General features: G+C 34.8%; 1 protein-coding gene and 1 long non-coding RNA gene across 2 annotated transcripts; both read left to right on the forward strand.

Moving 5' to 3' along the window:
• Nucleotides 1-2,065: 2,065 nt before the first annotated feature.
• LOC121773218 lies at nt 2,066-3,748 on the forward strand. Its single transcript, XR_006044728.1, has 2 exons — nt 2,066-2,175; nt 3,532-3,748. It is a non-coding gene; the product is annotated as an uncharacterized LOC121773218 (long non-coding RNA).
• Nucleotides 3,749-5,625: 1,877 nt separating this feature from the next.
• On the forward strand, nt 5,626-8,301 carry LOC121773215 (2-alkenal reductase (NADP(+)-dependent)-like). Its single transcript, XM_042170029.1, has 5 exons — nt 5,626-5,871; nt 6,229-6,406; nt 6,723-6,889; nt 7,338-7,420; nt 7,749-8,301. Exons 1-5 carry the CDS (start codon nt 5,647-5,649, stop codon nt 8,128-8,130), a joined length of 1,035 nt encoding a protein of 344 aa, XP_042025963.1. The 5' UTR covers nt 5,626-5,646; the 3' UTR covers nt 8,131-8,301.
• The last annotated feature ends 15,661 nt before the right edge of the window (nt 8,302-23,962 follow it).

Consider the following 23,962-nt stretch of genomic DNA (forward strand, 5'->3'; position numbering starts at 1 on the left):
GATCAACCAGCACATTAAGGAAAACAATATGCAGGGCTGAGTACTTGATGCACTCAGTGGGCTTATGCCGAAAATATTTTCTCTTTTAGTTGTCAGCCAAACTGAGTGAACACAGGGTTCTTTCAAAAAATAAGTCCCGGTCACTAAAAACAGTTTTTCTTTATGATAATAGACTGCAGTCATTTAACCTTCTAATGATATACCATATCTAATCTGGTGAGCCGAGAATGTGGCCACATTCCAACGGTCACTGGACCGGCCAACGCTGGCGCTAGCTCACGGTCCTTGGTGTACACTAGTCCGAGTAGGGTTTGCGGCTCTACTGGGACCCGAATTGGATTTAACTGGTTGGCATAGCCAACAAATAGGCAATCATAAATAAAAAAAATTGGACATGACAACTCATTCAAATTATTCATGTTTTCACATAAAACACGCTTTGAAAGAAAAGAATAGAAGCCCACCTCGATTGCTTAAACTCTTGCAAAACTGGTGCTTTCCTTGTCCTGAGATTACCCGTCGAGCGACGACGTTCCTTTATAAAATTAATATACTTAAATTAGGATTTAAGTAATTATTTCTCTTGCATGAATGCATATCTAAGCGTGTGTTTATTATTTTATTTCCTTCTTTCTAAAATTTAGAAATCTAGATTCTTTAATTAAATCGGCGATTTAATTTATTCGGAAACTGGCCGAATTGTTCGGGTATATAAAATGAAACCCGAATTATCTTAAGTATTTAAAAATACTTTATGTGACTAAAGAAATTTTCTTCCATTCATTTACTGGGCATGGCTTTAAAATAATTCTTTTCTTTCGGGGCTTAAGGAATAAATTCCATGGATTAAATTCTGTTATGGGCGGTGGCCCAAGTAATTTAAATAAAAGAGCCCAACTCTTTTCTCTTCTCTTTTTTTTTATTATGAACTCCTTGGCCCAAAATAATATTAAAAGGGGTGGCCCAACTAGGAAATGTACTCCTATACGTTGCCCCCTCCCTCTCTTTCTCTTTCTCTTTTTCCTTCATTTTTGGCTTATGGGGTGTACTCGTGAGTTTATAGTGGCTGCTGCACTCTGCAGCACTTTAACCGTTTTTGGCTTCATGTGCGAGGCTAGTACTTGGTTTATTTATGAACTTTCATCCCCTTTTGCAGGTGCACACAGGAGTAGGTATTAGGTGGCTGATTTTTGGACCATGGCAGGCTTATCTGGCGGAGGTACGAGCTGCTCACTGATGGAGTAAAAGGCTGGCTGGGATTGCTTCTTTAGCTCAAGCAATTTCCCATCTTTCAAAAGGTATTGTCTCCCTTTGTAATGCCCCAAAAACAAGGTTAGATAGAATCTTGCATTCCGATGAGAAAATGGTCTGTTTAAGATCATTTGATATAATAAATTCAATATCATCATAAATTAAAAATTTATAGATTTGGTAAATACTCCCTCCGTCCCACATAATTTGACCCAGTTTTCCATTTTGGGTCGTCCCACATAATTTGACCCATTTCACTTTTACCATTTTTTGTAGTGGACCCACATTCCACTAACCCATTCCTACTCACATTTAATTATAAAACTAATATATAAAAGTAGGACCCACATTCCACTAACTTTTTCAACTCATTTTTCATTATATTTCTTAAAACCCGTGCCGGTCAAACTGTCCCAAATTATGTGGGATGGAGGCAGTATTATTTTATGATGTCTGAAGTAATTTTAAATTAGTGCTTAATTAAGGATACACGAATCTACATTAATTAAGTATGTATGCATATGCATTAAAATAAGTATATGTGTATAAATATAGAAGGAAGTAATTTAGATGTACTAAGAGAAAATTTATAAAATTGATCTTTCCCATTTAGTGCCGATCCTTTGTCATTTTTTTGGGGTGATGAATTTATACCTATATTCCACACATGAGTACACAATACTTTGTTTAGTTTTAAAATTTGGCTTTCACCATAGAATTCTCTAGATTTTAAATTTTAATAGATAAATGTAGAATAATCTAGATGGCCAAAAGGGGAAAATCCCTAATTTTTAGGGGAGGAAAAACGTGCTCAACACACTTCGCTCAGCTACCTCTCGCTCTCTCTCGAAATCTCTTCTCTTTTCCCATCGAGTTCCCTTGCCGTCGGAAATTGGTAGCCAGCGCCGCCGGACTTTCACGCCGGTAAGCGCCCCATCCACATTCTCTTCTGTCTTCTCCCACACGGAGGTTTTTTTTTGGTTTGTATTCCTCTGCTCCTTCTCCGGTTTCTAGTTTTGTCCTCCATCGGGCGACGTTTTACTTCTACTCTCCGTGCGTCCATACTATACTCTGTAATGCACATGCCTTGCTTCTTTATTTTCTGTTCTCCTTTAGTTATAGGATTTTTAGATATTTAAATTGCTTACGTTGGACATACTTGAGTAATACGTTGGTAAATCGAATCTTTAGATTATGTTGATTACACATCCACATGAAGCTAAAAGAGAATATTCAAATAAATATAATCTGACTTAATGTTTAATCATAAACATGAATCTGTTGTAGAATTATTATTTAAAAGGTTGGTTTGACTATTTTAGTTGGCCAGTGTGTAGTTTGAGATTAAATTACTAAGAACATGTGAATAGTGAAAAATGTGATCATTACTGAAATGGTGAGCGAAAGACATACAGGAGTCTAAAGAAATATTTATTCATTTTATTCATGAATGATAAGCCTAATGTAGGAATTAACTTTTATCTAAAGTATATGAGGAAAACCTGAGGTTGCGAACCGAGTAGCTCCTGAAGCAACATGCTCCGTGTTTAAAAGGTTGATTCTCTTATGGAAAAATGGTATGAATTATATGATATTTATGTGCTTGATATATATACGTTGGTGGGGTGGTTATAGCAATTAAAAATTGGAAAACGATAGAATTGTTGATGTGGATTACTGGATGATAATGTGATATGAAATGATAATACTAATACAGAGTAAGTTTACATGATTGTGTATGTGTCTGGTTGGTTTTATTTGGATATGTTTTACTACATGATTGTAGTATAGATTGCTATAAAAGATGGTGTGTGATGATTATGCACCCGCCTATGGGTTATCGTCACCCTAATGTGGGTTATTGAAACCCTCTTATGGGTTATCGTCACCCCAATGTGGGTTATTGGCACCCTCCTATGGGTTATCGTTACCCCTATGAGGGTTATCGATAGTGGATTGCCTATGCGCTTATCGTTTGAGATAGAAGCAATTAGGACTGTCGATGTTAAGGTTATCAATGTTAAATATGGTGTTATTGAAGTTGTTGATTTTAGAAACTACTTTTGAATTTTCTCAGAATATTTGTTGATACTACATGAAAATAGTTGATGCAACGTATAGTAACATGCCACTCGATTGAACATGTTTATAAATCAAATTCTGAATAGATAAATTCTTTACATGTTGTGAAAAGATTAACCAATTCCAATAGTAATGAATTCTTTACTACTAATGTATTGTTTGAATTAAGTGTTGGTAACAAGTTTGTGTATGTTACAGGTTGCTAAGTTTTTAGATTCCAATAGCTGTTTTGCACGATTCGGCAGTACGTCTTCATTACCCACCATTTTGTCGTCATTACTCACTGATCCTGTGACCTTTTGGTATATACGCTCATCAGTTTGGTAAAATGTGGTAGTTGTATTATAATTAACTTTTGTATTTTGGATCTTGCTACACTGTAAATTATCTATAAGAATTATGGTTTTGTTTAAAATGTCGTGGCATATTAGTGCTATTTTCGAGCAATACTTTAAAAAATAAAAGAAATTTAGTTTATCCTACCGGAATTGTGACATCACCTATTCGAGTGACGGACGATCGGGTAGGGGGTGTTACACCCTTTTCCTCCTTTGGTGAGAGCTGCCAACTCCCTCTCTCTTATCAACATTTTTGTCTAATTGATCTGCATCTTAGGCAGGATCGGGAGGCTGGCTACCGAGGCTGTCTTCCCTCGTGGTCTTGCCCTCCCGGCTCGTCTGAAATTCTGGGGCCAAGATAGCCCGGTGATGGAGGTCGACATAGTCGCTAGGGTCTCGAGTTGTAATAGCGTAGCTCGACTAAAACTTCTTTACAACGTGTACGAAACCTCGAAGATAGTTGGTGCATATTTAATTTCAACCATTTGTAATTTATTAGCATACACATTCTGGAATTTGTATTTAACTCTTATTCAAGAAATAAAAAAAATACTCTTTCATTCTTATTCTTTAAATTTCTAGCATTTATTTCATAATTCTCGAGAAATTAGATCTCGGCTATTACATATGCAAAATAAAACATAAACATCAAGAAATTTCAAAGCATATTTTAGAATTTTAAATATTTTTCTTAGTGAATTTGAAGTTTCTAATTTATTTTATCTATTATTTTATTAATAAAATTTAGTATATAATTTACATATTTAACATAAAATTGAAAGATATTTTTTAGTTATCTATATTATAAAATAATCATTGAAGTTTATTTTTATTCCATTAAATTTATTTTTTAATTCATAATTGAAAATAATCCGGAAAAAGGAAAAAAAATATTTTTGGATTCTCAAAAATTTAGTCGGTTTTTTACCTTTTTTCAAATTTTTTTGATTTAAAAAATATTATCCTAAAATCATCTATAAATATCCACATTCCTCATCCAATCTTTTAATCAAATTATCTCTCATTCATACTTCAAAAAAAATTTATTAGGATTTTAATTATGTAACTTAAAATTTTTTAGTAATTTGTAATAGTATTTCAGGTATTTTTAATGCATTTTAATATTGTGGAATTGTTTTTAGTAATTGAAATATTTAAATTGAATAATAGAATAGAGGAATCCTTAATGCATTTTAATATTGTGGAATTGCTTTTAGTAATTGAAATATTTAAATTGAATAATAGAATAATACTAATAAATAGTTAAAGTAGAGAAATAGTAAATTAAAAGAAAATAATGTAAAAGAAGACTGTTCTCTACATTATTCTCGCTTATTTTACTATTTTTTCACTATGTGTTTTGTGTGTTTTTATTTTGTTAAATACTATTTTTGTTAATAATTAATGGTTAATTAATCTCCTTTTGACTTGATTAATGAGTTAAATATGGATTGACTTTATCAACAAGTTAAATATGTACCAAAGCATATAGGTTAGCACCCGAAGCAAACACACTTGATTGATTATTAATGTATAGGACGAAATATGTTTTTTTTAATATATGAGCCTAATTTTGGATTTTAAAATACAATTAGTCAAAATAAATAAATTATAAGTCAATTACTGTGCCGCATTTTTACGAAAAGAGTTAGGCAAATGTAGTGAGGGTAATACCTAATGACCCACAAATACAATAAAATTTGCCAGCCATAACCTAAAGTCATAAAGAGAAAAACACACTAAGAACCGTTTAGGGTTTCCTTATATGGCCTGGTGGGGCCCACGTAATTGGATCTTTTTTCAAAGTGTTGAAGAATTGCGGCTGGTTAGGGATTTAGGTATTAATTTTTGTTTTTTTTATTAAATAGGTGCTTTCGAATAATGCAAAGTCTAAGAAGAAGAGTGCGGGCCAAGAGCTTTTCAGATATAAAACAATGAAGCTGAACACCAGAATTCCACAAGAATTAACGGCAAAATGGGTGAGGAAATTAGCAACAAGCAAGTGATACTCAGCAACTATGTCGAAACATCTGTGAAAGAATCTGATATGTCGCTTAGAACTTCCAAAATTCAGCTCAAAATTCCCAGCGGTTGCGACGGCGCCGTTTTCGTGAAGAATCTCTACTTATCCATCGATCCTTACATTCTTGGCCGCATGAAGAAGCGGGTGCCATATTTGTCTTCTTACACGCTGGATTCTGTAAGTTTAGTTTTTTTAGTGAAATTTTTCTTGTTGAAATTAATTTTTTCTCCTTGTTGGAATAGAATTTGTTATATACGCCTTAATTTAAATTGAATTCCTTAATTTTTTATTTTATTTAAACAAATATTGTGAATATAATAGTATTGTTTTGGTTTGATGAATAGTGGGAATAAATAAAAATTGTATCTTTCCATAGTTAAAATGTTGGTTATGTTTTTTTTGAGGTTCTTGTTTGAGATTTTTGGGAGAAAAATAAAAACTGTTTTGGGGGAAGAAATAAAAAAATGTTATCTTTCCATTGATACAATGTTGATTGCATCTTTTTTGTGTTTCTTGACTTTTTTCTGGTGACAGCCTATTTCTGGATATGGAGTGTCGAAAGTACTGGATTCGTCTCATCCAAATTTCAAGACTGGCGAGCTAGTTTGGGGGTTTACTGACTGGGAGGAGTATAGCCTTATCAAAGATCCAAACATATTGTTTAAGGTTCATGATAAAGATTTGCCTCTCTCTTATTATACAGGGATTCTTGGTGAGTTTCTTGAGCCCATTGTGATGATCGGCTTATTTAGCTTGTAGCCTTTAAATTTCACGCTTGATTCCTGCTTCCTAAATCTGAGGTAGAACTAGTTGTTTATGATCCTGAACAAGTTATTTATCTAGTTTTGTATGCAGTTAAACTGTTAAAGAAATAAACTGTTGATGAACTATACATGCTTGAATTAGGATGGGAATAGATTGGGAAATGTTGGATTTGTGGCATTTATCTTGATAATTTCTGAAAAAAAACGATAGGAGATGCACGAACGTGAGACTGAAAATCAATGTGTTTCGTGTTATCGTTTTAGGCATGCCTGGCATGACAGCTTATGTTGGTTTTTTCGAGTTTTGCTCTCCCAAAAAGGGGGAAACTGTGTATGTCTCTGCTGCATCCGGAGCTGTTGGTCAGCTCATTGGTCAGTTTGCAAAGACCGCTGGTTGTTACGTTGTTGGGAGTGCAGGGAGCAAAGAAAAGGTTAGAATCTAATGGCTTATCGAAAACTTATTAGATTGGTTGTCGATTTCACAACAAAAAAACGCGAATCAGTGACGGAATTAGTGACAGCAGCGGAAATTTGAAGAAGTAGTGACGAATAAGTGACTGAAAACCGTCAGTCACTAATTGGTTACAGAATAGTTTATCACTAATCCGAATTTACCAGTGTGGCCGCCTTTGATTTCTGTCATTGTAACTTAAGTGACGGATTTGTCCGCCACTATATTTTTTGCTAACAAGCTTTGTATTGACGGATGTGTCAATACTTAACCAGTCACTAAATCTGTTAAGTGCCTAAATTTCGGGGATTATGACGGAATTATCCGTCACTAAATTGCGAGTTTTTTGTTGTGTTATGTGCTATTTTTCTTCTGTGGCAAGTTTATGTTCACATTTGATGAACAATTCGGCTGTTGCATTGATGAAGGTCGGTCTCTTGAAGAACAAATTAGGGTTTGACGAAGCATTCAACTACAAAGAAGAGCAAGACTATGATGCAGCGTTGAAGAGGTGACCTTTTGCCTCCCTATGATCTATCATTGCTATAAAAATGTGTTTTAACATTGAAAAATAGTTAGTAATTTAACACACAATACACATATTTATGTTCTTATATAAGAAAAAAATCCTTTTGTATCCAACACAAATTTCATAAAAACTAGAAAAAAACCATGAAGTATGGATCAGTTCGCAATCATCCCACTTCTGTGGATAACAAATCCAAATATATAATTTTTTTGGTTAGTTTTTTTGAAATAATTAGACCAAATTTTATAGTTTTTCGGGCAATTTATCGTTATATAGATAATACTCACAGATTTGTGTTGTTGTTCATAAGGTACTTCCCCGATGGCATAGACATCTACTTTGACAACGTGGGAGGGAAGATGCTCGAAGCAGTGCTAAACAACATGAGACTCCACGGCCGTGTTGCACTTTGTGGGATGATCTCCCAATACAACAGCCTTGAGCAGTCCGAAGGCGTCCACAACTTGTTTAACGTAATAATAAAACGGGTCCGTATGGAAGGATTTTTCACTATCGACCACTACCATCTCTACCCCAAGTTCCTGGAGATGGTTGTGCCTCTAATCAATGAAGAGAAGATCACATACGTCGAAGACATAGCCGAAGGCATTGAAAGCGCGCCTGGGGCTCTCGTTGGCTTATTCTCCGGTGTCAACGTCGGGAAGCAGGTGGTGGTGGTTGCTCGTGAGTAATTCTGTTTTCGCAGAGTGAATCATCGGAAATAAGCACAGACTTAAATGCGGTTATAATCATGAATTCGATGTATTGTTATTAATTGAAACAGGAAGGACTTAAATAAGGTTAATCATCCCAAATAACACAATCTGTATTGCAACTTTATTGATTTTCAAATTATTGCACAAATTAAGAGACAACACCTCCAATCCTCCATTTCTTATTTATCTCTTCCCTTCACTATTCAGGGCTCAGTATTTTATTTTCTATTTAATTTATTTATTATAAAACTTAATTAAAATATGCTCGGGATTTTTGAATTTTAACTTCCATAGATGTCTCTGGTAGGGATGTCAATCGGGTCAGCCTAGTGGGTTTCACGCCAACCCTACCAGAGTTATGGGTCAATCTGGTGCGGGCTAATCGAGTATTGGTTTTTTTTCGGGTTATAGAAGTTCAACCATAACCCTAAAAACATGGGTTTCGGGATAGCCCAATGGGTTAATCGGGTTGCTACCGATAAATTTAACATGTGATCAAAGCAATAAATAATGTTGAAAATTAGCTATATTTATAAAATGTAAAACATTTAATTATGATAAATTTGAGATATAGGCTTAAATCAAACATAAACACGATTAAATACAATATTTGAGATTTATGCCAAATAAAACATAAACATCAAAAAATTCCAAAGCATATTTTAGAATTTTAATTGTTTTTCTTAGTGAATTTGAAGTTTTTAGTTTATTTCATCTATTATTATATTAACAAACTTTAGTATATAATTTATATATTTAATATAAAATTGAAAGTTATTTTTTAGTTATCTTTATTATAAAATAATCAATGAAGTGTTGAATTAGGAGTCAAACAAATCGGGCCAACCCTTTAGTTTTCGGGTCAGACCTTAACGAGTTGCTGGTTATTCGGGTGCGGGCTAATCAAACTGTAATTTATCTAGCTAATATTTATCATGGCGTTAGAGCAGGAATGTTCTTGGCTCAGAAAAAATTCATCATAGCCGAATACCGATCTCGACCCTTTTCTAGGCCAAATCCAAACGAGAAAAGCAGATCTTAAACACCAGAAATCATGTCAGACGACAAAGAAGATATCAAAACCGATCCAGAATAATCAACAAGCCTGAAAAATAGCAAGAATGTTACCATAGCATTCAAGCTAAACGGAAAGAAATACCCGTTGTGGTCCAGACTAATGAAAGTCAAGATTGGAGGCCGAGGAGCCTACTCCTACATCCGAAACGACCCGCCGGAACAAGGGAGCTGAGGATATGAAGAATGGGAGGAGAACGATTTGGTGGTCTTCATGTGGATCGTCGATAACATCGAGAATGATATTATCGCCGACTTTGCCCACCATCAGACATCGAAGGCTTTGTGGGACAGCCTCACCGTGACTTTTGAGAGCAAGGCAGACCCATACTTGATTAGGGCTGGAGAAAATTACCGAAAAAATGATATATCGCCCGTATCGTATTGAAAAATATCGAAAAATTATCAAATTTTCGGTATATCGTAAGTTTTCGATACGATACAATACTGTATTGTAAGTTTTCGATACGATAACGATATGAATTTCATTATACCGCGATATATTATTTTATATCAAATATACGATATATATCGATATTTTCGGTCTTGCCGAATTATATCGAAAATCAACACATATTGAATTATTGATATATACCGTATATATCGAAATATATTGAAATTTCAATACGATATTGAAGTATCGATCTTTGATATAACGTTCTGAATGGTATATCGAATTTCAGTACGATATATCGAAATATCGATACGGTAATGATATTGATATTTTCCATATCAAAAGTTCGATATATCAAAACTTTCGATACGATAACGATATGAAATTCTTCCATACCGGTATTTTCGATACGATACACGTTACAATGTTTTTGATACGATATATCGTATTGACCCACCCCTATACTTGATCTATGACCTGGAAGACAAAGTGATAAACATCAAACAAGCGGAACTCGATCTAGAGACGTATTACCGGAGAATCCACGGGTTGTGGATCAATATCGACCGCTGCCAGAAGCAGTCCGTCACCTGCTGCGATAAATGAGTAACACAGTACAGAACGCATTCAAATAGCAAACGGTTAATCAAATTCCTAATCGCCCTGAATCAGGAATACAATTCCATCCGACGAGACATAATGAAGAAGGAGCCTCTCCCATCAGTAGAGGCGGCCTACGGTTGGGTAAAGACAGAGGCGGCTCGACACCGGATCATGCCACGAACGTCCGCCTCACCCACCATGGAAACCCTCTGCGAAAATGCCGGCGATTCATTATTTGCGGAAATCGGGAGCAGATTTGTTGCTCACAGCCAGCGCCCACAAAATAGGAGCGGGCCGCCGCGCCCCACCACTACCGGCTGACCGGGAAACAGGCCGGATAAGTCCTCCCTTTGGTGCACCCACTACTAGACACCAAGACACACGTACGAGACGTGTTTAAAATGATTGAGGTACCTCGATTGGTGGGAAGAGAGGCAGAAAGCAAGGGGAACTCAATATCAGGCGAAAATGGCGGTGGGTTTTTCCGATGACCGGCAGCCACAGAATCAACAGAACGGAGGTCAGGGAGGACAAGGGGGATCAACGACGAATCTGGATGCCTCGTCTAGCGGCGGCAGCCTGCGGGGGATAGGGAATTATGTCGAACGAACGGAGGCAGCGCCGACAGGAGGTAAAGGGTTTGGTTTTAAACCAAACCCTAAGACTTTTAAGTTTATTCGGTCTTTACCCCATAAATGTGATGAATTAGGAATAAGACCCCATTTTATTGAAACTGAACCCCCAGACTATCCAAATTTATACATTGATTCCATATGTGCTCAGAAATATGACTTATGCCCCAAACTTGAGAAAAATCATGAATTATTTCCCAATTATGTGTCGAAAAATTCGTTTGTACCCCTAGAAAATTTATCTGATGCGTTTCATGTTAAAAAGGGGTAGATACAACGAATGGTTGGATTTTTTACTGTGGGGCGACGGACACTATGACCCCTGAAAAGAGATGATTTTAGTAGCCTGAGTGAAGTTACTAAAACCTACATTAGAACTGCAAATGGGGTATTAATTACTGTTGTTGGTTCGGGCAATATTGAAATTTCCCATACTCTCCGGCCTAAGAATTGCTTATATGTGCCTACTCTATCTCAGAGATTGATGTCTATAAGTCTTGTCACGAAGGAGTTGAATTGTACTATGCTAATGCACCCTGATTTTTGTATCTTATAGGATATTCGGACCAAGAGGATTCTTCTACGTGGCACTGAGAAGCAAGGACTCTACTACGTGGACGAGATAGCTCATCATGATAGTGCAATGCTGGCTCACGGGTCTACGAAACAAGAAATTTGGCTATGGCACCGAAGACTAGGACATCCTTCTCCTGATTATTTTAAACTTATTTTTCCAAACCTTTCGATCCCTTCTGATTTTTCATGTGAGACTTGTGTTTTGGCCAAAAGCCACAGAAAATCTTTTAAGCTTTCCAATACTCGAATGAATTCAATTATTTCCTTAGTACATGCTGATGTTTGGGGTCCTGCACCAATTACTGGTGGGGGTGGTTTTCGATATTTTATGATATTTATTGATAATTGCACTATGACGACTTGGATTTATTTTTTGAAGCATAAGTCAGAGGTCATTGATAAGTTTATCTTGTTCTACAAAATGGTCCAAACACAATTCCACACTACAATCAAAACCCTTAGGTCAGATAATAGTAGGGATGTCAATCGGGTCGGGCCGTCGGGTTCGGGCCAACCCTACTCGGGTTGTGGGTCAATCGGGTGCGGGCTAATCGGGTTGTGATTTCTTTCGGGTTATAAAAGCTCAGCCCTAACCCTAAAAGCTCAGGTTTCGGGTTAGCCCAACGGGTTAATCGGGTTGCTACCGATAATATTAACATGCGATCAATCCAATAAATAATTATTAAAATTACTAATATTCATACAATGTAAAACATTTAATTATGATATATTTGAGATATATGCTTAAACTCAATCTTAGACAAGATCAAATATTAATATTTGAGATATTTCGTAGAATTTTAATGCATGATTTAGAAATTTAAATATTTTTTTTGTGAATTTGAAGTTTTTAATTTATTTATCAATTATTATATGAGTAAAAATTCAATATATAATCGTATATTTAATATAAAATTGATTTTTAGTTAAAATTAATCAATGAAATGTCGAATTAGGAGTAAAAAATAGAATAATAGAAATTTTATCGAATTTTCGGGCCAGCCCATCGGGTTTTCGGGTTTGGCCCTAATGGGTTGCGGGTTAATCGGGTGCAGGCTAATTGGGTTTTGATTTTATCGGGCTAGAAATTTCCAACCCTAACCCTATAAATTTGGTGGACTATTCGGGCCATCTCACCGGTTACTGGCAATATTGGCATCCCTAGATAACAGGAGGGAATTCCTGAATAACCCTATGGCCCAATTCTGTAAAGAAAAAAGGCATGATTCATCAAACATCTTGTGCCTACACTCCCGAACAAAATGGGGTAGTAGAAAGGAAAAATAGGACGATCTTGGAAATAACTCGTGCCCTAATGCTTGAATCAAAAGTCCCTAAACATTTCTGGCCCGGAGCTATAGCCACATCTGTCTTCCTCATGAGCCGATTACCACAAAAATCCTCAACAAAAAAACCCCGCTTGATACCCTTTCTAAACTCACCAAAATTCCCCAATATTTGAACCTTTAACCCAAAGTCTTTAGTTGTACCGTCTATATTCATATTCCGAAGTATGAAAGAACCAAACTATCTCCATGTGCCTCCAAGTGTGTTTTCGTCGGTTATGTGATAAATCAAAAAGGTTATCGATGCTTTGACCCCCACACCAAGAAAGTTATCACCACCATGAATTGCAACTTTCTAGAAACCGAATTCTTTTACCACACCCATCTTAGTAGTCAGGGAGAGAGTAATCCGGGTAGTTCTGATTCTGCGGACTATCTAAGTTGGGTTGTGTCATTGCCAAACTCTTCAATTGAGGGCCAAACAAATCCAGTTGTCACTACCGCCGAACAAGTCTCACCACAAGACTCATCTCACCCACTACCCTCTGATCCTCCTCAACCCATATCCGAGGTAACTTCTGAACTAAGTCCCGATGAGAATACAGTTTCTATTAACCATGATGATACAGAAGAGGAAGACAATACTATTTTTACAGTGATACTGGGAAATATGTACTTCCTCATCGGAGTATAAGAGGAGTCCCACCGAAGAGATAATCTCCCGAAAGGATTGGAAAGAAAAGCCGGTATGGGGTGGCAAATTTTGTGCAAGGAAATCTAACTAAGATGGCACGAGCATTTGAAGCTGCACTGCACTGTATGAGGAAGAGGAGATTCCACAGTCAGCGGAGGAAGCAATTAAACACAAGCATTGGAGAGAAGCTATGTTCACCGAGATGAGAGCACTAATGAAAAACAAGACTTGGGTGTAGATGAGTGTTCACGATAAAACGAAGGCCAGATGGTACGATAGCGAGATATAAGGCTCGGTTTGTGGTAAAAGGATACACTCAGACTTATGGAGTTGACTATGCTGAGACTTTTTCACCAGTAGCCAAGATCAACACAGTAAGGGTGTTGCTCTCGATTGCAGCCAACAAAGACTGGCCACTTCACCAATTTGATGTAACGAATGCATTCCTACATGGTGAATTGCCGAAGCCTGTTTATACGGAACCTCCTCCTGTGTTCACTGCAGAGTTTCAAGACGGGGAAGTTTATCAGCTAAAGAAGACATTGTACGGGTTGTTTGTTGAAACAGTCTCCAAGGGCATGGATTGGAAGATTCACAGAGGTGATGAAGAAGTATGGATATAAACAAAGTAACTCCGACCATACCCTATATCTCAAGAAGAAGAATGGCAAAATCACGTGCTTAATTATATATGTGGATGATATGATTATCACGGGGGACGATGAGGAAGAAATGGGCGAGCTAAGGAAGAATCTGTTTAGTGAGTTCGAGATGAAGGACTTGGGGCTACTCAAATATTTTTTGGGGATAGAAGTGTTGAGATCAAAGAAAGGAATTTTCATCAATCAGAGGAAATATGTATTAGATCTTTTGGCAGAGGTTGGGATGCAAGATTGCAAACCAGCAGACGCCCCAATGGTTCAGAATCATGGATTGCAGATAAAAGAAAAAGGGAAGCCGACGGACAGGGGACAATATCAGAGATTAGTCGAGAAGTTGATCTATTTGGTTCATATTAGGCCAGATATTGCTTATGGTGTGGGAGTAGTCAGTCAGTTCATCCATGCCCCGCAAGAAGAACACTGGGAAGCTATTCTGAGGATCGTTCGGTACTTGAAATGGACGTCCCAACATGGATTATTGTTTGAGAAACACGGGCACTAAGAGATACATGGATTCACTGCATGCAGACTGGGCGAGGAATCCGAATGACAAGAAGTCAACTGCAGGATATTTCACCTTTGTGGGGGGTAATCTCGTGACTTGGAGAAGCAAGAAACAAAAGGTGGTGACACTCTCTAGTGCAGAAGCAGAGTTTCAGGGAATTAAGAGTGGACCGACTGAGTTGTTGTGGTTGAGAAAACTTATGAGAGAGTTGGATCTGTGCCCCACTCGATCGTGTTGACTTTTTTGTGATAATAAGGCAGCTATCAGTATATCGGAGAACCCGGTTCAACATGATCGAACCAAACATGTGGAAGTGGATCGACACTTTATTAAGGAGAACAGTGAAGCCAAGATAGTTGAAATGCCGTATGTCATGTCCGAAGATCAGCTGGCTGACATCTTGACGAAGGCCGTGAACTTGAACTCTTTTCGAGATGTATTGTGCAAGTTGAGTATCGGTAACCCCATTACTTAACTTGAGGGGGAGTGTTAGATGGAAATCTCGAGTAATTAGGAGGAAATCTCGAGTAATTAGGAGGATGATATTCCGTCATTATATTTACCAAGAATAGGAGATATGGAATTAATGTATATTAGGTTTAGCTTGTACAGTAGTGCTAGCCCTATATAATGATGTATATGTGTATATGTTTTTCAATAAGAAATACAAGAAAACTGTTCCCCCAATCTTTTATCAATTGGTTCAGATAAATTTTGATATTCCTATGACTTCTATCACTTATTAATTGTATATGTAAAAATAAATTTTGTCCATTTCAATATATACCTCTTTATGGCTTCATTCAGGTCAGATTCTTCTTTATAGTTGAATGCATCATCAAACCCCAGTTTGTTCTTCAAAAGATCAACCTTGAACAAAGTAATATAAATATAAATAAATTAACTCTAAAAAAACATAAAGTAATTGCAATCTTCAAAATAAAACTGCTGCTTCAGTATGAAGATAATTGCTGAGGTTATTTGTATTTTATTAAAGTTAATGCACACCGAATACTTTAAACCTTGAATTAGAGTTTTCAATGTATAGTTACGCAGTATGTCAATTATCACTATTAAATTCCATATTCAATTAATCACCAACAAATTAAGCAAATTCAAATTGGAAAAAGAAATTGGTGGATGAATTTTAATAAATTAATTTAAAAGAATAATTAAAAGACCTTATGTTGTGATCCTGCGCTTCCAACGACATAACACCCAAATAGCTTAGCGAATTGGCCAACTAGATATATAGATTATGGAAACCCTCTAATTATAAATATACACCATCTATTATATGGAAAGTTTGTGCACATTCTATGCAATATACATAGGTCCATCATTTCATGTATTTAAAATTATTAAATCATATTTTCACTAAGCCATTTTACACGTAATTTAATTATACTAATTCATCTTACACTAAGATTTTTAGGAGATTACCTTTTTCTTCTTTATAAATACAGAAAAAGTAGACGAATAAAAATTGTAATTATAACTTCAAATTTGTTGGCATTAAATACTACTCCATATAAATTAAATTAATAATACAAATGATTACTTAGTGTATAAATTAAATAAAAATATATGGGTAATTATATAGTGTTGACATTAACTGTATGAATATTATATATTTTGTGAAATTAAAAAATATTTAATAAAATAAGATAATTTTTAAAATAAAAATAATAACAATAATAAGATGATTAAAAAATTAGTTTTATTACATTAATCATTTTTAATATAGCATGATAAAGCAATTAAATTTAAAATTTTATAAACTAGAACTACTATTAAAAAAATGATTGTCATTCCAGTACTATTTATATATCATGTGGGTAGGGGTGTAATCAATTGCTAACTCACCCCTTAATTGCTAACTACAACTAATTTAAGACCATACGATTTTAGAAATCTAGTGGTTTAAAATTTACCACGTGTAATTTTCGTTTTTATTAATTAAATCGAAAAATATAAAAAAAACTAACAAATTAGGGTTTTTGATGAAAATGTCACTATACTGTTTTGAAAATATCAACACAATGCTTTGAGAATGTCAATATACTATTTTGAAAATATCAACACAATGCTTTGAGAATGTCAACACATTGCAATAATGACATTCTACATGTATTACATTGACATTCGACATGTATTATATTGACATATTTTATATACAATGTTGACATTTGTTGCTGTACGAAAAAATTGAAAATTTTCGGATTTTTTTAAAATTTTGACATCGGAACATAGGCAAGTGATATCTCGTTAGAATTCTTATGAAATTATCTTTAATTTGATATATGTTGTGCGAAAAAATAATTTAAATCTAGAAAGTTATATGCATTTTAAAGTTATGAGATATTTTTCAAAAGTTAGTTACAACTAATTTGTTGTAAATTGACCTTAATACCCTTATTGATGTTTTTTGTTGATCGTATTGACATTACGGGGCTGATGATCTAGACCCTTGATTTAAATATCTAATGGCTATTATTTAATTATACTTAGCAATTAAGTATTGAGTTATCAATATAACACTCCCCTATGTGGGTAAATATACTATTTAGTGTTTATATATAGTGTGTCTATTATATATAGAATATTCATAAACTTTCTATTTACTAAAATTGTCCACGGGGGTGCGTTAAAATGCTAACTTTTGTTAAATTGCTAACTTGCTAACTCATCAACGTAGTGTATAGAAAATGCAAATACGATCACATTAAAATGTCAACACATATTTGTATTGACATTTTAATAAATTGTGTTGCCATTTAAATATCAATGTCAACACAATGTATTAAAATATCAACTTAAGTTTATGTTGACATTTCAGTATCATCGTGTTGACATTTTTAATACACTGCGTTGATGAGTTAGTAAGTTAACAACTTAAGAAAAGTTAGCAACGGATTACATTTCAGTGTCTACATTTATAATTAGAGTGTTTCCATATTTTATACATCTAGTTGGAAGTGGGTTTTATATATATTTTCATTTGTCAAAAAATTATGGATATGACATACCAAATAGGATTGCCATCTTGGTATTACTTGACTAGCGAATTTTTTCTCGACCTACAGCTCCTGATGCAGCCGATATAAAGACGAGTTCACCCTTTTTCGGAGAGCAAATCTCGTAAAATCCAACATATGCAGTGATACCGGCCATACCTTCACAAAATGAATCGTCAATAGACGCAGAAAATTTCATTTAAAGATTATTACTTAAGTCTAATACTTTTGTTAGCGGTGCGTGTATGATGTGGTTATGTATTATTATTGTTAATTACCTATTAGGTAGAGTGATTAATACTTGGTCCCTTGCCAAATTATGGTTTGCATAACGTTTTAAAACCCGTATTTCACAATTGGTTTATTCTGATTTTGCTTCCGATTAAGATTTTGGTTTTAAAATGGTTTAATATAATTATATAACCATAATTCAACCAATGAATTATTTAACTATAAAATTTAACATTATTTAGGTTGATGTCACATTTAATAGTTAAAATACAAAATCAAAATGAATCAATAGTATGGTTGCAAAATCAGAACAAATTAATAGTTTGACCATTTACATGTGAATTATAAAGTCGGTATGCAAAACCATAATTTGATGAAGATTTATAAATTTATAGGAAAATTATCCTATAATAATATGCACTGACACGATAATATGCACGGCGGATAATTTGACACACAAATTTACCAAGAATTCCAGTGTAGTAGGAGAGAGACACATCCATAGAAGGGATCTTTAATATTGCCTCAGTAGATTTGATGATAGAGTATTCCTCCCAACCCGTCATGCCCCAAATCAAATCACCTTTCTTGAATTTTTGATTCGAAGAATCCTTTACTTTGGCAACTCCATACCCCTCAATAATCTATTTATTAATGTAAATATTTGACAAGCAAAATAGTTAAGTTATGAATTTAGTAATACATGTATATCTGAAAAATAATTAATCTTTGCCATTTTTTGGAATTTTAGACATATTATGATAATATATCCGAAATTTGATAGAATCATACATAACTTGAAATCCCGAAAAAGTCCATGTATAATGTGAAGGAAAATGGAAGACACGGACCTCACCGGGGGTAAAAGAGTCAATATAACTGCGCTCCATCTTCACCATGCGAGATCGCATGCAAGGATCGCAAGATAAATAGAGATTCTTCACCAAAAAGGAACCGTTGGGAATATTCCGTTTGATTTATGAGGTTTTCAGAATCAAATTTGATGCCTTTATCAAACCCTTCACGTAGTCTTCCAATACAATCTGCTTGTTTCCCTCCATTTTTCACTGTGTGTTTTGTTTTGTTTTTGGTTCTAAATTGAAGTGATTTGCTTCCATATATAGGGAAAACATTTATTGTTTCCGGGAGGTCTTACTCAAAGTCACACATAAAATGAAATATGTCTACTCTATTCTCTATTCTGCCTAATTTTATAAAGGGATCTTGACATACAATATCATCAAACTTTCCAAATATTAGTTTTTCCCACAAACATTAAAATTGGTCTAAAATATCACAAACTTTACATTTTGTTGTTATTTCACAACTCAGCACACATATATGATATTTTCGGCAAAAATCTTATTATACGTGGGCAACCGTGAAATGTTTATGATATTTTAGAGTACTTTTTAAGTTTGTGACAAGTAGGATAAAAAGCTAAGTTGAAAATCACATTGATTTAGTAAGAGCCAAGTAGGATAAAAAAATGCACGAAAGTTGGTCGGATATGGTGATTGACCTGCCATGGGAAATAAAAAAAAAGTGTAAAGTTTGTTATATTTTAGACCAATTTTGAAGTCCATGAGAAATACCAAATCTTGGCCAAAATTGATGATTTTAGAGACCTATATGCCTTTATAAAACAATATGTGTTGGAAAAAAAATTGCTTCATGTTATGTGTTGAAAATTTGGAAGTGCAATAAATTGAAAGGAATAATTTTCTTTAACCAAGCGTGAAATACATTTATTTTTAGATGTGTGGGGGTGCTCCGAGGAGTACTATAAAATTGACCATGCTTGCGACAAATAAATGTTGGATTTATTGCAGTAGACCTTGAAAAATTAAATGACTACATAGGAGTAATAAAATACTAATATAATACTAGTACAATAAATGTCAATAATTGATCAACCATTGGCGGCAAATTCAAAATATAATTTGGATAGGAAATTTGTGTTCTCAACTTATAACGTTTAGAAGACTGCGATATTTTAGTTTAATTTAAGCCCACCTAATGGTGGTTGGATTTAATCTCCATGTCGGGCCCAGAAGTAATTTCAATTGAAAGATGATAAAATTATACTCCCTCCGTCCCGCACTACCCGCACCTTTCATTTTGGGCACGGAGTTTAAGGAATGAGTGATAGACAAAGTCAACAATTACGGTTGTAGGTATAAATTGTTACTAAAAATGGAAAGAGTGTAAATAACTTGGGACGCCCAGAAAGGAAATAAGTGCAAGTAGTGCGGGACGGAGGGAGTATTACAAAATTTCAACATGAAAATATTAATATTATAATATTACAATTTAAGAATAATATTATTATTGTGTATCTAATTAACAACCTCCCCTGCTGTGACTGAATGCACAGCATGGGATCCAAATCCGAACTATTCAGTGGTATTACTTCCACTCAGATTCAAATATTCTATCCCTTTGACCCATGAACTCAAGCGTCGATTTCTCTTGACTAGGTCATCGAAAAATAACAAACAAAGTGTAAAGTTTGTTATATTTTAGACCAATCTTCAAGTTCGTGGGAAATATCATATCTTGGCCAAAGTTCATGATTCTAGAGACCTATATGCCTTTATGAAACAATATGTGTTGGAAACAAATTGCTTCTTGTCATGTGTTGAAAATTTGGAATTGCAATAAATTGAAAGAAATAAATTTCTTAAACCAAGCGTGTAATACGTTTATTTATAGATGAGTGGGGCTGGTCCGTGGAGGAGTACTATAAAACTCACCATGATTGTGAAAAATAAATGTTGGATTTATTGCAATAGACCTTGAAAAAATAAATGAATGCGGAGGAGTAATAAAATACTGGTCCGTGGAGGAGTACTATAAAACTCACCATGATTGTGAAAAATAAATGTTGGATTTATTGCAATAGACCTTGAAAAAATAAATGATTGCGGAGGAGTAATATAATACTAGTACAATAAATATAAATAATTGGTCAGCGGCTGATTCAAAATATAATTTGAATAGGAAATTTATGTTCTCAACTTATAACATTTAGAAGACTGCGATATTTTGGTTTAAATTTAAGCCTACATAATGGTGGTTGAATTTAATCTCCATGCCGGGCCTAATAGTAATTTCAATTTGATTGAAAGATGATAAAATTATATTACGAAATTTCAACAGGAAAATATTAATATTATAATATTATAATTTAAGAATAATATAATTATTGTGTATCTAATCAACAACCTCCCCTGCTGTGACTGAATGCACAACATGAGATTCAAATCCAAACTATTCAATGGTATTACTTCAACTCAAGTTCAAATGTTCTATCCCTTTGACCCGTGAATTCAAGCCTCGATTTCTCTTGACTAGGTCATCGAGAAATAACAAAGAAAGTGTAAAGTTGTTACATTTTAGATCAATTTTCAAGTTCGTGGGAAATATCATATCTTGGCTAAAGTTGATTATTTTAGAGACCTCTATCCCTTTATAAAACAATATGTGTTGGAAAAGATTGCTTCTTGTCATGTATTGAAAATTTGTAAGTGCAATAAATTGAAATGAATAATTTTCTTTAACCAAGAGTGAAATACGTTATTTTTAGATGTGTGGGACTGGTCCGAGGAGTACTATAAAATTGACCATGCTTGTGAAAAATTAACGTTGGATTTATTGCAGTAGACCTTGAAAATGTAAATGACTGGAGAGGAGTAATATAATACTAGTACAATAAATATCAATAATTGATCAACCATTGACAGCGAATTCAAAATATAATTTGGATAGGAAATTTGTGTTCTCAACTAATAACGTTTAAAAGACTGCGATATTTTAGTTTAATTTAAGCCCACATAATGGTGGTTGAATTTAATCTCCATGCCGGACCCGGAAGTAATTTTAATTTGATTGAAAGATGATAAAATTATATTACGAAATTTCAACAGGAAAATATTAATATTATAATATTATAATTTAAGAATAATATTATTATTGTGTATCTAATTAACAACCTCCCCTGCTGTGACTGAATGCACAGCATGGGATCCAAATCCGAACTATTCAGTGGTATTACTTCCACTCAGATTCAAATATTCTATCCCTTTGACCCATGAACTCAAGCGTCGATTTCTCTTGGCTAGGTCATCGAAAATTAACAAACAAAGTGTAAAGTTTGTTATATTTTAGACCAATTTTCAAGTTCGTGGGAAAATATCATATCTTGGCCAAAGTTCATGATTCTAGAGACCTATATGCCTTTATAAAACAATATGTGTTGGAAACAAATTACTTCTTGTCATGTGTTGAAAATTTGGAATTGCAATAAATTGAAAGAAATAAATTTCTTTAATCAAGCGTGTAATACGTTTATTTATAGATGTGTGGGGCTGGTCCGTGGAGGAGTACTATAAAATTGACCATGCTTGTGAAAAATAAATGTTGGATTTATTGCAATAGACCTTGAAAAAAATAAATGACTGTGGAGGAGTAATATAATACTAATATAATACTAGTACAATAAATATCAATAACTGATCAACCATTGGCGGCGGATTCAAAATATAATTTGGATAGGAAATTTGTGTTCTCAACTTATAACGTTTAGAAGACTACGATATTTTAGTTTAATTTAAGCCCACATAATGGTGGTTGAATTTAATCTCCGCGCTGGCCCAAGAGTAATTTCAATTTGATTGAAAGATGATAAAATTATATTACGAAATTTCAACATGGAATTATTAATATTATAATATTATGGTTATACAAGTTCCAACTACAGATGAGATGAGATAAGGGAATTCCAGATATGTGTTTTCACAGTTATGGTTATTCAAGTTCCAACTACAACACCCTAGCACAGTTCATACTACACTAGAAGGAGTCACATAAGCTTTTTCCATGCAGCACATGCGTAGATTTCAGACACTAGGGGCATCAATCCTAGATTTGTAACTCCTAAAAGGGGGAAACTGTGTATGTCTCTGTTGCATCCGGAGCTGTTGGTAAGCTCGTTGGTCAGTTTGCAAAGACTGCAGGTTTTTACGTTTCGGAGTGCAGGGAGCTAAGAAAAGGTCAGAACCTAATGGATTATCGAAACCTTATTAGATTGTTGGCTAGATTTGTGACGCCCCGGAATTTATTTCCTTTTGTTATGGATAAATCGAATTCATTAGCTCGCCTAATTCTCGTTTAGAGGGCGTAGAATTTTCGTTGTATTTTCCGACGTTGGGATAAATCAGGTTTTGTATTAAAAACAAGTTGCAAGAAAATGCATTCAAGGATAAAAGTATGAGATATGCTCTTATTTAAAAGTACAATTTGGAAATACAAATTTCAATGTGGAGATGCAATTACATGATCAAGGAAGATGCTAATAGTACATGCTTACATGTATGAAAGGGACAATACAATCTTGGATTTTTCTAAAGAAGTATAGGAAACAAAAGCTTCAAGAAGAAGTCTTCTTTCTCTCTTCCCCTCACTTCTCCCCTCTCGATTCTTGCTCCACAAAACAACAAGAAGGGACAACTTGCACCTACATGTGAAACACCAAAAGGGGTATGAGAAGTAGACTTCACAAGATGCAAGGTGAGAGATCTCTCCTAAATAGTAAGTATGCAAATCTAGGTGAATCATCATCAATCTCCCAAGAAAGGATGAAGACAAGATGGAGCAAGGAAACAAGCTCATCACTAATGCCTTTTAGAGGCAACAATACATTCTCCTCCCCATCAAAAGATGACAGCCAAGTGAGGCAACCCCAAAGCTTACACAAATTTAGTATGATCTACATAATTATGGAACTCAAAAGGGGGCTAAGCTCATAGCCGAAAATGGGAACACCAATGCCCCAAAACCTGCCACAAGAGGCCAAGGAGTGGCCTATAAATACAGCCATCACCCCTTTCCTCCACACACCCATTCGACCCCAAGGTTCTCGGGCGTGAAGAACGACGGAGGGAGGAACGGGCGACGCAAGGCGGTGGCAGCAAAGAGGGCAGTCACAAACCGAGAGTGCTCACCAAGTGAGGTAATTCCCTCAACACCCATCCCCCTCTTGCATCATGTTAGAACGACGGATAGCCAAACATAGGAGCTCAGATAGGATATCCAACACAACAATAAGCAAGCACCACATTAGGCAACTCGAA

This window comes from Salvia splendens, chromosome 17, assembly GCF_004379255.2.
Source record: "Salvia splendens isolate huo1 chromosome 17, SspV2, whole genome shotgun sequence".
Classification (NCBI taxonomy): domain Eukaryota; kingdom Viridiplantae; phylum Streptophyta; class Magnoliopsida; order Lamiales; family Lamiaceae; genus Salvia; species Salvia splendens.